This window comes from Gymnoscopelus microlampas, assembly GCF_963454915.1.
Source record: "Gymnoscopelus microlampas genome assembly, contig: SCAFFOLD_73, whole genome shotgun sequence".
In the NCBI taxonomy this organism is placed as follows: Eukaryota; Metazoa; Chordata; class Actinopteri; order Myctophiformes; family Myctophidae; genus Gymnoscopelus; species Gymnoscopelus microlampas.
In genome coordinates this window covers 135,318-150,841 of record NW_028155853.1, presented here as the reverse complement: position 1 = coordinate 150,841, position 15,524 = coordinate 135,318, and the positions used below count along the sequence as shown (strand labels likewise).

General features: G+C 42.6%; 2 protein-coding genes across 2 annotated transcripts in view; one reads left to right on the top strand and one right to left on the bottom strand.

Annotated features, from left to right (window-relative positions):
- LOC311041217 (putative high affinity immunoglobulin gamma Fc receptor IB) overlaps positions 1-15,524 on the bottom strand; it is a gene marked incomplete at its 5' end in the record, with an annotated part of 80,987 nt that overhangs the window by 35,760 nt on the left and 29,703 nt on the right. The gene's annotated exons all lie outside the window — the stretch shown is intronic.
- Positions 1-15,524, top strand: part of LOC311041216 (NACHT, LRR and PYD domains-containing protein 3-like) — a 33,376-nt gene that overhangs the window by 6,011 nt on the left and 11,841 nt on the right. Inside the window, exons 4-9 of the mRNA XM_084086125.1 lie at positions 1,213-1,326; positions 9,993-10,106; positions 12,497-12,699; positions 12,941-14,486; positions 14,627-14,872; positions 15,224-15,397. Of these exons, the coding sequence (XP_083942251.1) occupies positions 1,213-1,326; positions 9,993-10,106; positions 12,497-12,699; positions 12,941-14,486; positions 14,627-14,872; positions 15,224-15,397 (2,397 nt within the window). The remainder of the gene's footprint in view (positions 1-1,212; positions 1,327-9,992; positions 10,107-12,496; positions 12,700-12,940; positions 14,487-14,626; positions 14,873-15,223; positions 15,398-15,524) is intronic.

Here is a 15,524-nt window from a genome sequence, read left to right as displayed (position 1 = left end):
GATTGAAACAGTAATACTGGACAAGCTTCCACTAAACATGACTTGCATAGGATATACTGGGAACAATGGTAGCATAAGACATGATTGTGTGATGCTGCTTTCCTTTTTTAGATAACTGCCTAACTGTTAATGTGTTAATTTATCAGAATAGACAGCTGAAGATGCGGTGGTGGACAGTAACATTGACAGTACATTTACTGAATGCTTTAAAAATATATACTTATTACTTTTACTCTGCTAAATTTCCAAGACAAATATTTTACTTTCTACTCCACTACATTTCTAGGAAGGCTGTGAAGTACAGTACTCTTAGGATGCCTCTTTTTTTCTTCTTCCCTAAAATGCAAACGGCTGAAACGTAGGGAGCGTTCAGCTGTGTCAGTGGTAAAACATTTTCAGAGGGTGATGTACCAAACGGGGCTGAAGTACAGCTCTTCACGGGTAAAAAAAAAACGGTCCGGAACTGAAATGGAAATGTGAAATCTGATCCAATTCCAACCCTTTCCGAGATTTTTTTTAAATATCAAAACCAAACCCGAGTGGACCCATGACAGTTTCGTCCGATTCCGACCCGTTCCGACCCGTTCCGACTTTCTTTTTACGGACCCGGACCCTAATTGGACTGGTAAGGCTACTTCTTGGCCTTGAACCTACAGCTCACCTAACCCCTGCTCATTTTTCTAGGGTCGGATGGCTCAGGGTAGAGGACAGAGTACAGCAACTTGCAATGGGCCTGGTCTACAAGATACACCACAACAATAAGATACCCATGTACCTGTCAAAGTAATTCAAAAACGTAAATGAAGTCCACAACCACAACACCAGAGGTAGCTCCACTGATCACGTCCAACCCCGATGTGGCACAAACAAGGGGTTGAATTCGTTCTCCTGCTATGCAACAAAAATGTGGAATGCCATACCAATAGTAGTGAAGGAGTGTAAAACCCTACTCGCTTTCAAAACTCGCAGCCCTACATATGTTCCCTCAGTTTAGAATTGGGGATAGGTTTGGGGTTAAGGTTTGAGAGAACATAGGGCTGAGGGAACATATTGTCCAATTGAAACAAACTCAAAATGAGTGTGATTGTAAAAACTGAACAAAAACACGCACAATTTAATACAGGAGAATTAGATTTAAATTAATTGAAGGGTGGATTAAAAAGCAGCATAATAATATACTTTAAAATGGTGATTGTCTTCTGTTTCTATCAGGGTTCATCAGCAGAGACCAGAATCTCCTGTACCCAGCTGTGTCTCCATGAAGAGTGATCATTCCATGGATCAACCTGTTGCCTTCAAAGATGAGCACCACTCTACTGAACAAAGGTTTGAATTTACAGATAGATGATTGAAACCGTAATACTGGACAAGCTTCCACTAAACATGACTTGCATAGGATATACTGGGAACAATGGTAGTATAAGACATGATTGTGTGATGCTGCTTTCCTTTTTGGGCGGTGTAACCATAAGTGAGGTTGGGACATCGACATTTGGCCACCATTGTACACCCCTAATCCTGCACCGTGATTGGCCACCCATTGTACACCCCTAACCCCTACACATTCAATGCAAATATATACTTTTCTTCAGTGAGCTTCCATCACTGTGATGACCACTGGCTGCACTATGATTGGCTGACTCTATTGGCTGACTCTATTTAGCACTGTGATTGGCTAGCGAGACACATGACACATGTGCATAGCCCTATAAATAGGACTATGCACTTAAAAAAAACATTTATGTTTTTTGGGGCGGTGTAACCGCCCCCTATAAGTGAGGTTCGGACACTGACTACTCCTGCACCGTGATTGGCCAATAGTCTACAACGCAGTCTACACCCCTAACCCTTCCACAGTCAATGCAAATACCAGTCTACACCCCTAACATTCGATGCAAATCTATAGCTGTAATGTGATTGGCTGGTTGACTCTATTCAGGACTGTGATTGGCTAGCGAAACACATGACACATGTGCAGCCCTATGAATAGCAGTATGGCACTTAAAAAAACACATCTATGTTTTTAGCGGCGCTAGCCGCTCTATACCTTTAGGTATAGAGCGGATATTAGCCCTCTATGCCTGGCTTTTGCGTCAACGTTCTGATTGGTCAGGTGCGCCAACGTTCTGATTGGTCAGGTGCGTCAACGTTCTGATTGGTCAGGTGCGTCAACGTTCTGATTGGTCAGGTGCGCCAAAGTTGTGATTGGTCACTATTCATGACATCACTATGATGTCATGAATATAGAATTCGATGTCTATATAAACGATGACAATGACTTCATCTTATTATTCATTTGGCTAAAGTCTCCGTCTAGGTAAGTTATTTAAAGTTAATATGACGAATAGAAAGAGAAAGATACAAGAACAGATGAAGGGTGAATGTATAGAAAGTCTGAGTTCGGGACCCAGTCATCCGTTATGACAGAATGGTTTGATAGAGACGATCGAGAATCCAAGAGTCCGTTAAGGTTCTGATTGGTCAGGCCCGTCAAGGTTCTGATTGATCAGGCCCGTCAAGGTTGTGATTTGTCAGGCAAGGGGACTATTCATGACATCACTATGATGTCAAGGTTTATTTTTTATTTCCTCATGTTTTTTTTTGTATATATTTTTATTTGGCTAAAGTCTCCTTCTAGGTAAGTTATTTAAAGTTAGATCCTCAATTTAACTTTATCTGTCGTCGACGCTCTGATTGGTCAGACCCGTCAACAAAGTGATTGGTCAAGCTTCACATGACACATGGCTATAAACACATTATAAACACATATCGATGACATAATGTATTCAAAGGCGCCGCTACCTTCACACAGGGTGTGATTTTTTTATAAGTGAGTCATGTGATGACCACACACCGCCCACTTCACACTGGGTGTGATTTTTTAAAAGTGAGTCACCCATTGTGACTTTTCTTTAAGTGAACTTCCATCACTGTGATGACCACTGTGATGACCACCACACCGCCCACTTCACACTGGGTGTGATTTTTGGGGCGGTGTAACCTCCCCCTATAAGTGATTGGCCAATAGTCTACAACGCAGTCTACAACGCTGGTGATGACAGCTAGTGTCATCACCACTATCTGTAATGTGATTGGCTGACTTGCAAATTCAGGACTGTGATTGGCTAGCGAAACAGATGACACATGTGCAGCCCTATATAGGACTATGGCACTTAATTTTGTGTTTTTTTTTTAAGTGAGTCGTGTGATGAGTAACACAGAGAACAGACAGCCGATGAGGACAAAAAGATGGAAGAAAATATTACTATGGTCATATTGAAGCCAAAAGGACTTAAAAAATCACACCCAGTGTGAAGTGGGCGGTGTGTGGTCATCACAACATGACTCACTTAAAAAAAAGAATAAATGACTTTTTTTTGTGTCATGTGTTTCGCTAGCCAATCACAGTCCTGAATTTGCAAAGTCAGCCAATCACATTACAGCTAGTGGTGATGACACTAGCTGTAATGTGATTGGCTGACTTTGCAAAAGTATAGATTTGCATTGACTGTGGAAGGGTTAGGGGTGTAGACTGCGTTGTAGGCTATTGGCCAATCACGGTGCAGGATTGGTCAGTGTCCAAAACTCACTTATAGGGGGCGGTTACAGCGCCCCAAAAATAAATGATCCTAAAATTATTTTAGTACTAGACCATTTGGTGTCCGGGTAGCTCAGTCGGTAGAGCTCTCGCCTTCAGACCAAAAGGTCATGGGTTCGAATCCCGGGCACCGCCAACTCAGCGCATGAGTAGAATGAAGATACCTGGTTCTCCTCAGTGGCTGGAGCAATTGCTCTGATTTTGCACACAGCCATTGACCATTACCATCTGAACGCAACTGTGAAGCCCGTTTTTCAATTTCATCAAATCTCAGCTTCTTATTAGCGTTTATGTGTCAAACAATGTCGCCATGGTTACGGGCCTGCCCAGCTATGGGACGAACTGCCTCCCGGGTTGCCAGATCATGTGTGCATATCCCCCCACGGATGCGCTGCGCCGACCGGGTATGGTCTAGTAATTATTAATTAATATCGGATAAACCGCGGGTGAAATATTGCGGTAAATAAATTAATGACATCTAATAGCCTATATCTATCCATAAAATAGCAAAATCTCTGCGTGCTTGTGTCTGTGTGAGTGTGTAGAGCAGTGTGCGATGCGATGACAAAATGCATTGATTTAGCCTATGGAATGTCGGTGCGTCTTTTTTCTTTCTTTTAAACCGGTGCTAGCAGTGTGCTCTGTATGTTGGATGCCGCATGTATGTTGGATGCAGTGGTGGAAAAAGTACTCAAATTCTTTACTTAAGTAAAAGTACCGATACTGCAATATAGAAATACTCTGTTACAAGTAAAAGTCCAGAATTCAAAATTTACTTGAGTAAAAGTACAAAAGTATTGGCATCAAAATGTACTTAAAGTATCAAAAGTATAAGTACTAAAATATTTGAAAATAGCAGATCTACAAGCTCTCAACGCGTCGCGATGCCACCATTGAGAGCTTGTAGATCGGCTATTTTCACAATATTTATCTGTGGAACCGAGTCAAACAAAATGGGGGGGTCCCCAGTTCAAACATGGTTATTTTGGGGGGTCGATGGCCTGAAAAGATTGAGAACCTTTAACAGTAAACATGAACGTAGCGTTTACGTGGGGAATATAATAATAATAATATAGCTGCAAGCAGCGATAATACGGGGCCAGAGAGAGAGAGAGAGAGAGAGAGAGAGAGAGAGAGAGAGAGAGAGAGAGAGAGAGAGAGAGAGAGAGAGAGAGAGAGAGAGAGAGAGAGAGAGAGAGAGAGAGAGAGAGAGAGAGAGAGAGAGAGAGAGAGAGAGAGAGAGAGAGAGAGAGAGAGAGAGAGAGAGAGAGAGAGAGAGAGAGAGAGAGAGAGAGAGACGTGGAAACTGGAGAGAGAGAGAGAGAGAGAGACATGGAAACGGAATAGATTGAAAAGAGACATGGAAACGGAATAGATTGATGAGAGAGAGAGAGATGGAAACAGAATGGATTGATTGGACATCTCAACCTATTGCCATTGACAGGAATCGAATTCTCAACCTTCAGACTAATAGGCTTCAACATTACCTATAGTGCTATAGCTTTGTCCAGGCTGATGTTGTCTGTTGAAGATCATAAACTCTTGCCTTCTGTCATGAACCAAGCCAACACTAAGATCACTCGTTCACAAACCATTTACCAATAGAGAAATTGTATGTCTCCTCGCAACCGAAAACAGTGAAAGCAGCTGATCTACAAGCTCAGAAACACGTTGCTATCTGAAAAGTTTTGAGATTGTAGATCGGCTATTTTCAGAATGAAGTATGTCATACATTTAAAAAGCGTACTCTCAAATAAGCATTTCAGGTTATCTTTACCATTTGCACATGTATTCATTGATACAGTCATGTTGTTTGCAATTCAACTTAAATGAAGTCTGCATCAAGTGAGGCTTGAACTGGCGACCTTGAGATTGTGAGGCACTCATTTAAGGGAGACGCCATTGGACCAACAGACAAGGAACTGTGAAAAAGGAGACCACACAGATGATACAGTTTCACGCAAATAGCTGAAAAATCCTGTGTTTAAGTGTTTTTCAAACTGCTCAAAATTGCGGACAATCTAAGGGCGGAGCTTACTGGTCAAAGCGATAGATGTGTTCCTCATGAGTCAAGGCACAAGGAAATGTGAGTCTTGCATGTATGTGTTAGGGGCAGATGAATAATTTTCATAAAACTGCAATAGTTAAAATCTATTTCCTCCTGGGATTTTTGAGTAATGTGCACGAAACATTTTACACATGAACTTAGGACCTTTGCCGACAAAACAAAAGCGGCGGATTTTCCATAAGTGAAAAAATGCAGAAGTTATGAGCCAATGGCTGTTTTTCATATAATTCAAAATGGTGGGCGATCTAAAGGTCAGAGGTCCAAAGTCAGACCACGAAAGTTGTCGGGCATGAAGAGACGCATGTGTGTATCAAAGTTTCATGGTTGTAGGTCAAACAGGGCATGAGTTGTACCTGTTCAAAGTTGGCACTTTCAATTGAGTGCTATAGCGCCACCCTTTGACGAATGAGTGTGAGAATTATTTCTTGATAGTTTTTCATGTGCATCTACCATATGGCCGAGTTTCGTAAAAAGCGTATGCACGGTTAAGCCAGAATTGCCAAAAACAAGTATTTTTCAAACTGCTCAAAATTGCGGACAACTAAGGGCGGAGCTTACTGGTCAAAGCGATACATGTGTTCCTCATGAGTCAAGGCACAAGTGTAAGAAAGTTTCACGACTTTCGGCCAAACGAGGCATGACTTATGCCTGTTTAAAGTTTGCATTTTCAAAGAATTGCTATAGCGCCCCCCTTTGGCCAATTGGAGTAAGATTGGTTTCAGTGATATTTGGAATGACCCTGTACATTTCTGCAAAGTTTCAAAGAAATGTGAGTCTGCATGTATGTTTTAGGTGCAGATGAATAATTTTCATAAAACTGTAATAGTTCAGATCTATCTCCTCCTGGGATTTTTGAGCAATCTGCACGAAACGTTTAACACTTCAACTTTGGACCTCTGCCTACAAAAATTTCCAACGGATTTTCCATAAGTGAAAAAATGCAGAAGTTAGGAGCCAATGACTGTTTTTCATATAATTCAAAATGGTGGGAGATCTAAAGGTCAGAGGTCAAAAGTCAGAGGGTGAAAGTTGTTCAGCATGAGGAGACGCATATGTGTATCCAAGTTTCATGGCTGTAGGTCAAACAGGGCATGAGTTGTACCTGTTCAAAGTTGCCATTTTCAATTGAGTGCTATAGCGCCACCTTTGGACGAAAGATTGTGAGAATTATTTCTTGATAGTTTTTCATGACCATCTACCATATGGCCGAGTTTCGTAAAAAGCGACTGCACGGTTCAGCCAGAACTGCGAAAAGTGGCAGAAGAAGTGACAGAATACTGCCAATAACAATACAGGTCCAGAGCTGAGCTCTGGCCCCGTAATAATATATATAATATATAATATAATATTCACCCGCAGCATGGGTTTAGCGAGACAGCAGCCAAAATGAAAATCACACTAGATGATCCGATCATCTTATAAAAAATGTAAGTGCTTAAGATTTTATCCCAAACCCAACGGGACCCGACCCGGCCCGTCGGCACCGGCTGGGCCGGGTCGACGTTTTTTTTTATCCAAATAAATTCATATATTAATTCATTTGTAGCGTATTGTGTTCACAATAAGCAACGGCTTTCCAAGAGTATATGAAAGCCATTTAAAATAGTTATACTCTTACACAGCTGTTGCCAAATAATTAATCATCAGGGCAGCAGCGCAAAAGTAGGTAAAATCAATCAATCAGCCAGCTGTTTTCTGTCACTGCGCAGCACTCTTTAAAGTTTAAACCAACATGACATATAGAATGGATCTTCAGACAAATTGGATTATTTCTTCAAATGACAAGAGCAGGCAGCGGGCAGTACGAGGTAACATTGGATGTCAATTCAATTCAATTTTATTATAGTGTCAAATCACAACAAGTTGTCTCAAGACACTTTACATGTAGAGAAGAGACCCAATCCCACCCTGAACAAGCAATTTTTGCGACAGTGGCAACGAAAAACTCCCTGTGGAGTTTCTCCATGCAACTTTTTCCCATCAAACAAAGTAATCCGAACTGTTTTGTACTGCTTATTTTGCATGCTGAAAGCATGATTTTATTAAGACATGACAGCAATATGGAAAAAACGAAAATATCTCAATTAAAAGTATATTTCGTATAATAACCGAATATCATTCTTAAAATGGTTATGGGGCAGTGTATATATTTATATAGCCCTATTTGCTCCAAGCTGTTTTTTAAATAAAATATGGACTGTTGGAATAGGGTGGAATGACTCCTGTTATTAACGAATTACCAAGATTTAATGCAGCAATTAAGCTTCTTTAGAAAAATGACTGACGGGCTGGGCTGGGTCTAATTTGTCAATTATTAGTCGAGCCGGGCTAAAATATTTAGGGGATATGAAAGCTCTAGTTAGTAGTTTGAAGTGCTCATGTGGCCTTATAGTTACTTCTTTTTGTTTTCATAGACCTGCGGTTGCTTATTTCTCGCCAAGGCTGCATGGCAACACGGCTCATGGTCCAACGCACAAAGCCATTGCAGTGTCTGTGTGCACTTGGCGGGTGGTTTCAGAAACGGGCGGGTGCTTTTAGAATCCACTACCCCCCCTCCCCAAGCCGTACCCATGTGTGTCTGCAGAATGGCAATGTGGGGGATATAGCAACAACACGCCCACAGGCACACCTCCACGCGCAACTAACGGCGTCGGCATAATGGGGGACGGGTAGCGCAGGTGCTAGCAGGTGCTAGAATAACATATTGGGGCCGCGCAGCTCCATTTTCCCTATTTAACGATAGTTAGGGGCGGGCAAATTGACGGAGAATAGGGGCCAAAGTGTGCAGTTTGGCTTATGTGCTGAGAACAGACAGTTTATCAGGGATGGAAAGTGAGTTTGTAGGCTACTGTGTAGTGCAGTGGTTCTCAAACTTTTTCATGTCAAGGACCCCCAAATTGACACTTGTTAGCCCGCGGACCCCCATTTGAAAAGATATGCCAGGGACCCCCATAAGAGAAGATTTTTTTTTACGGCTCTAGCAGTGAATCTAAACCATTTTAATTTCAAGGACTCCCAGTTTGACATGCATTAGGGCTACGGACCCCCATTTAATGGCATTTCTATCTGTTGGACCCCAGTTTATATCGTACAATCTATGTTAATTTAACTCTGAGAGTGTACAAATGGAACCAAATGGACCCGTTAGAGTCCATTTGGTTCCATCTGTACACTCTCAGAGTTACAGACCCATAAGGGTCCATTTGGTGCCTAATCTATCATTTAGCTGGGGACCCCCTGGAACTACCTCAAGGACCCCTGGGGGTCCCCGGACCCCACTTTGAGAACCAATGGTGTAGTGTGTGTACACACACACGCACATCCCGTCGTGGAGGCACAGAATCGGTCCTACACAAACACCCGCTGATATACCTATATATAACAGGCGGAGCTGTCCCCCGTCGCCAACACACACGCGCGAGCGCGCACAAACACACACACACACACACACACACACACACACACACACACACACACACACACACACACACACACCACGGTACATCCAGCAGTGTGTCGCCGTGCCTCCCCAACGTGCATGCGCGAACACACAGGCGTGAGCCGTCGCGAGCGAGCGTGCACGCGCGCGCACACACACACGTGAAAGTAATGGCTTAGCAAGTGAAAGAAAGATCAAAAATAATTACCTCTTGCTGCTGCTGCAGCTGCGCGAGCCACGCGATGTCACGTGGCATTGCGTGTGCGTTTGGCCAGCATTGTTTTTTTGCGTGGTCCCATGGCTGCGTGCAAAGTTGTGTGTAGTAAAGTTTGTGTCGCGAGCAACCACACACACACACACACACACACACACACGCACCATGGAGCTGTGTGTCGCGAGCGAGTGCGCCAAACACACACGGCAACAGTGCACGCATGTGTCGCGCGCGCATGTGTCGAGCGCACGCACCAAACAGCCACGGCAACAGTCGCGCGCCCCAAGACACCAAGACACCAAGACACCAAGACACCACAGCCACAGAGGTTACTCAAATTATAGTTAGATGTATATATATATTTTTTTAAGTGAGTCGTGTTGTGATGACCACACACCGCCCACTTCACACTGGGTGTGATTTTTTATATATATATATATATATATATATATATATATATATACACATACATACATACATACATACATACATACATACATACATACATATACTGTCCAATTGAAACAAACTAAAAATGAGTGTGATTGTAAAAACGAAACAAAAACACACACAATTTAATACAGGAGAATTAGATTTAAATTAATTGAAGGGTGGATTCAAAAATAGCATAATAATATACTTTAAAATGGTGATTGTCTTCTGTTTCTATCAGGGTTCATCATCAGAGACCAGAATCTCCTGTACCCAGCTGTGTCTCCATGAAGAGTGATCATTCCATGGATCAACCTGTTGCCTTCAAAGATGAGCACCACTCTACTGAACAAAGGTTTGAATTTACAGATAGATGATTGAAACCGTAATACTGGACAAGCTTCCACTAAACATGACTTGCATAGGATATACAATGGTAGTATAAGACATGATTGTGTGGTGCTGCTTTCCTTTTTTAGATAAGTGTGTGTGTGTGTGTGTGTGTGTGTGTGTGTGTGTGTGTGTGTGTGTGTGTGTGTGTGTGTGTGTGTGTGTGTGTGTGTGTGTGTGTGTGTGTGTGTGTGTGTGTGTGTGTGTAGATCTGCTATTTTCCACCACTGGAGGCTGGTAGAGTGTGTTGTTGTTACAGTTGTTGTATAGTCGTTTAATTAATTAATTATATTAATTAATCAAACGTGCACCGCATCGACGTCTGAAACTCGTCCAGTGAGAAACGTTCCGCGGTGCAAAAATAGGTGCAATTAAAATGCGTTAACACGATCATTTTTTTTAAATTAATTCATCGAAATTAATGCGATAAAGTCCCGGCCATAACATATATATATATATATTTTTTTAAATATATATATAATATATTTTTTTTTAAACTACATTTGAATGGCAATTTTAGCTTTCGAATGTAATTTATTTTTTCACATTCACAGCTATTTACACACACACAGTAAGCCAGGCACTCTGCCTAGCCAATCACGAGACGGGGAGGCAGGCAGGGGTGAGCAAAGCAACATTATATAATGTGGATTAAACATGTTTAATGGCAACGCCAATCAACAGAGTCTCCTTGAAATCTCTCTGCAACACTTTAGAGTTGTTATATTTGTTCGAGACCAGAGAGTGGCACCAAGTAAAACAGGAGAATGCAGTGAGATTCAATTTACCTTGTTCAAAATGGCCTACAAAAAGATAAACTGCGGTCCAGAAAGGGGAGTCACAATGAGACTAGAGACGAGATTTAGAATGTCTAGTCTAGTCTTACGTCACTCTCATTCATGAAATTGAATGCCCCATGAGTGAGGCGAGGCAGTAAATGGCATGGGCAAATCGAATCACTTGGCATTAACATGTGAATGAATTGATAAAAGCATACTTCAGTGGGCGGGAGCGGACGAGGCTCCGCCAATTGCCACAACATGTAGCACACAGCATCCATGTCATGCTTTAATAAATGTCATGCTTTAACCATGGTAAATGGATGAGTCCCTTAGAGAGCCTATTTCAACCAATCAGATTGCTCTGTTGTATAATTGCTATTACAGCCCTGTAACTTCACAACAGCCCATACGTGGAGTGATACTAGGTTTTAGAGGTATCAGTTCTCAATAAAGCCTTTCCAACATGCGGTATTCTTTAAAGTTAACTCAAGCCTGCATGAAAGAGCTCAGAGAAACAATTCCCCGAATGAACAAGTTTTTTCAGCTTGCTTTAACGAGCTGGTCAAGGAAGACCCGAAGGAATGTGGGTGTTTCCTTCAAAATGGGGGCGTGCCCTTCATTTATTATATATGTTACAGGGAAATTGGAAAACCAGGGAAATTGAAAAAGCCCCCCCCCAGGCAATTTTGTAGAACCAACACTAGAGGGCAATGCAAGCCACCCACACTAGACTAGAGCCCCCCACCACACACACACATGCACGCGCGTGCGCACACACGCGTGTGCATGTGTGCATGCGCACACGCACACATGCACACATGTGTGTCGTGGATAGTAACCCATGAAAAGATCTACTCTCCCCCTATCGGTTTACAACTCGGACGGCGCTGATTCGACTAGCAGACCATCGGCCGGTCGGCTCGGGCGCGCCTCCTCGGCCTCAAGCTCTGCTGAGTCGGTGCGCCTCCGGCAACTATTATCACGTGTGCGTGTGAACGCGTGTTCAGCGTTCCCCTAGCGTAGCTTCCTGTTTGCTATGTGGGGGGGAACAACAAAAGCCAGTCCGCCTCGCATCAAAGCCCCGCCTCGCGCCTCCTCCTCCTTCCCCTCCTCCCCCCGCCGCCTCGCATCAAAGCGCGCCTCCTCCTCCTCGCGTTTTCTTACGCGAGGAGCGCCTCGCGTAAAAAAACTTGTCTCGAAAAGCCCCGCCTCGCGTCGAAGCCCCGTGCCTAAAAACAAGCATATCTTTCCAATTTCCCAACAAATGTCAATTTCCCTGTGACATATATACCCCGCCAAAAGGGGTGTGGTTTTAGGGAAAATGGGCGTGGCTTTAAACAACACTAAAAAATACGAGGCCAAAGAAATGAACTACAGATTTAAAGTTGAAACATACAAATGTATTAATGACAATGAAATTTGCTGTCTCTGAAACAGTGTTCAAAGGAGTTGCATATATTATTTAATACTGGAGTTTTTATTGTTTAGCTTGCCACAAGCTGGTATAAATTATGACTGTGTTTAATTTTTTTCTTGTTTCCTTCTTTTTATTAAAACTATATGCTTTCTACAGTGATAAGGACCTGTCCTGTTGTTACATGTGTCAGGAGGTTCTGAGGGATCCAGTCACAACCACCTGTGGACACAGGTTCTGCAGAGAGTGTATCACCTCATACCGGGAACAGGCTGGACCAACAGGAGACAGCGCCTGTCCCAAGTGTGGCAAAAAACCTAGAAAAGAACCTGAACTCAGTGGAAAGACAGATAAAGACACAGGTAATACAGACTATGGGGCTTGTATTTTACTTTGTTCAAGTAACCTAAATTGGGCTAAAAGATAAAAAGGTGTATACTGTGTATAAAAAGTGTTAATTATAAAGGCTAGTTCATCTTACAATAAAAACAAAGAAGTGTGTCTTTTCTGTTCTATATTGAAATGTCACAAATGATGAGCTAGTCTTTAGGGAGTGTTCCGTTTAACTGTTAATAAAAAATATGATTCATGTGGTTCTTTCAGGATACAGTAATGTCCAGAAAGTAAAACTGACTTTCAAAGAAGAAACAAAGAAAAGATTTTCATCAACGCATGAAGGTAACGGCACACAAAAGAGCTTGTTGAGCAGTATTTACACAAAGCTGTACATCACCCCAGAAGAGAGCGAAGACTTCTCTGAAGAGCATGAACTCAGACAAATCAGAAAAAAGATAAGGGCGCTGCTCTCGTCTGAAATCTCTCTCAATGACATCTTCAAACCTGTACCTGGCCAAGAAAACCAACACCAAAGACTTACAAAGGGCATCGCCGGCATTGGGAAATCGTTCGCCGTGCAAAAGTTTGCTCTGGACTGGGCTGAAGAGAAGGCCAACAACGATCTAGACTTTGTCTTCGTTCTTGTTTTCAGAGAGATCAACCTGTGCGAAGGACAGATCAGTCTGAACGCACTCCTGATGGAATTCCACTCCGCGCTAAAAGAACTGAGTGACCCACTGGCATACACCGAATCCAAGGTGGCCATTATCTTGGATGGACTAGATGAGAGCAGGCTCACCTTCGACTTCCTCAGCAATTACGTAGTCACATCGGTGACCCAGGAAGCATCAGTGGATGTATTGTTGACCAGTCTCATCAAAGGGAAGCTGCTTCCATCTGCCCACCTCTGGATAACATCCCGAGCTGCTGCAGCCAATCAGATCCCTGCTCAATACCTTAACATGGTGACAGAGATAAGAGGCTTCAACGACACACAGAAGGAACAGTACTTCAAGAATAAGTTTGCAGTAAAGACAGATCTCGCTGATCATGTCATCTCCAACATCCAGTCTTCACAGAGCCTATGCATGATGTGCCACATTCCAGTCTTCTGCTGGATTTTGGCTGAATTATTCCATGATGAAACATTTGTGGGTGGAGGAAAGCCGAAAGTCTATGAGGCCCTGACAGAGATGATGTCACACTACCTGCTGGTCCAGACCAGGCGGAGAAACAGCAAATCCGACCAGAAGATAGAGGGGGATAATGAGATGCTCCTGAAATCCCACAGAGAGCAACTCCTAGGCCTTGGCAGACTGGCATTTGAGCACCTCAAAAAGAACAGCCTCATTTTCTATGAGAAAGATTTTGAAGACTGCAATATTGACACCACAGAGGCATCTATCTACTCTGAATTCTGTGCCATTCTTAAGGAGGAGCGAGTCTTTGTCCAAAAGAAAGTCTTCAGCTTTGTACACCTGACTGTTCAAGAGTTCTTTGCCGCGCTCTACATCTATGACTGCTTCATCAACAAGAAGAACACAGAGGCAATCTGCTCTTTCCTCGGGCAGGAGAAGAAGACTCTCGAGAGCAATCTGCTGGACCTGCTGAAGATGACCATCAACAAGGTGTTGGAGAGCAAGAATGGACATTTGGAATTCTTCCTACGCTTCCTCCTTGGTCTCACCTGCGAGTCCAACCGTGAAGTTCTGTCAGGTCTGCTGACAACAGAAGAAGAAACAAGCTCTGAAAATACCAGAAAGAAAATCCTCACCTACCTGAAGACCCGAAGGAAGGGACTATCTGCGGACAGGTAAACAATAAACATAGATAATATTTTCTAAATGGAAAGTTTTGCCCTCTGTTTAAAAAGGGATCCTGTCCACATAACACACATGCACCGTTAGAAAAATCATAAACCTTTGGCTGAAATCCTGTTATTATTGTATACAGTTGCATCAACTTGTTCCAGTGCATGGTGGAGATGAGAGACAACAAAGTGAAAGATGAGATTGAGGCGTTCCTGAAGTTGGAGGACCGTTCAGAGACAGAGTTGTCTCCCTTGCAATGCTCAGCCCTGGCCTACGCTCTGCAGGTATCCAAAGAGCAACTGGAGGAGTTTGACCTGGCCAGTTACAACACATCAGAACTCGGCAGAATGAGACTTATTCCAGCTGTGACCTGCAGCAGAAAGGCTTTGTGAGTTTTGCTGTTTTCTATATTTACTTTTATTTATTTATATAGAAATATAATATTTCTAAATACAATTGGGTATTATGTTATTTTCAGTCACTGAACATCTGTGCTGTATTCTGTTATAATAATTATAGATTTAGATTTCCAATACATTCCAAGATCACAGACACTGGAACCCTAAAAATCACAGCTATGTTAATGATCCTAGAAAAATCTGGTTGATGGTGGCAACTAGAGCCAAAAGGTTTGTTATAAAGCTAGTTCTTCTATAGAAAAAAAGTTCATTATCAGATTATTATAATTTGATGAATAACCTGATCACTGATATATCTAAATATCCAATTCTGTTGACAGACTAGCTGAGTGTAACCTCAGTGAAGAACTGGTTAGGGTGTTGGCTCCGTCTCTCACATTCCCATATTCTACGCTGAGAGAGTTGAACTTGAGCAACAATGATCTGCTGGACTCAGGAGTGGCCGTCCTCACTGCTGGACTGAAGAGTCCAAAATGTAAACTGATGGTATTGAGGTACTTAACTTATAAACAGTTTCATCCAAATGCTCTAATGTTGCTTGGCAATGAGCCAAAACCCTTGGAGGCATCCAGTCAGGCTGGTCCAGTTGGCTGGTTAAAATAGGTCAAGTACATTTGCACA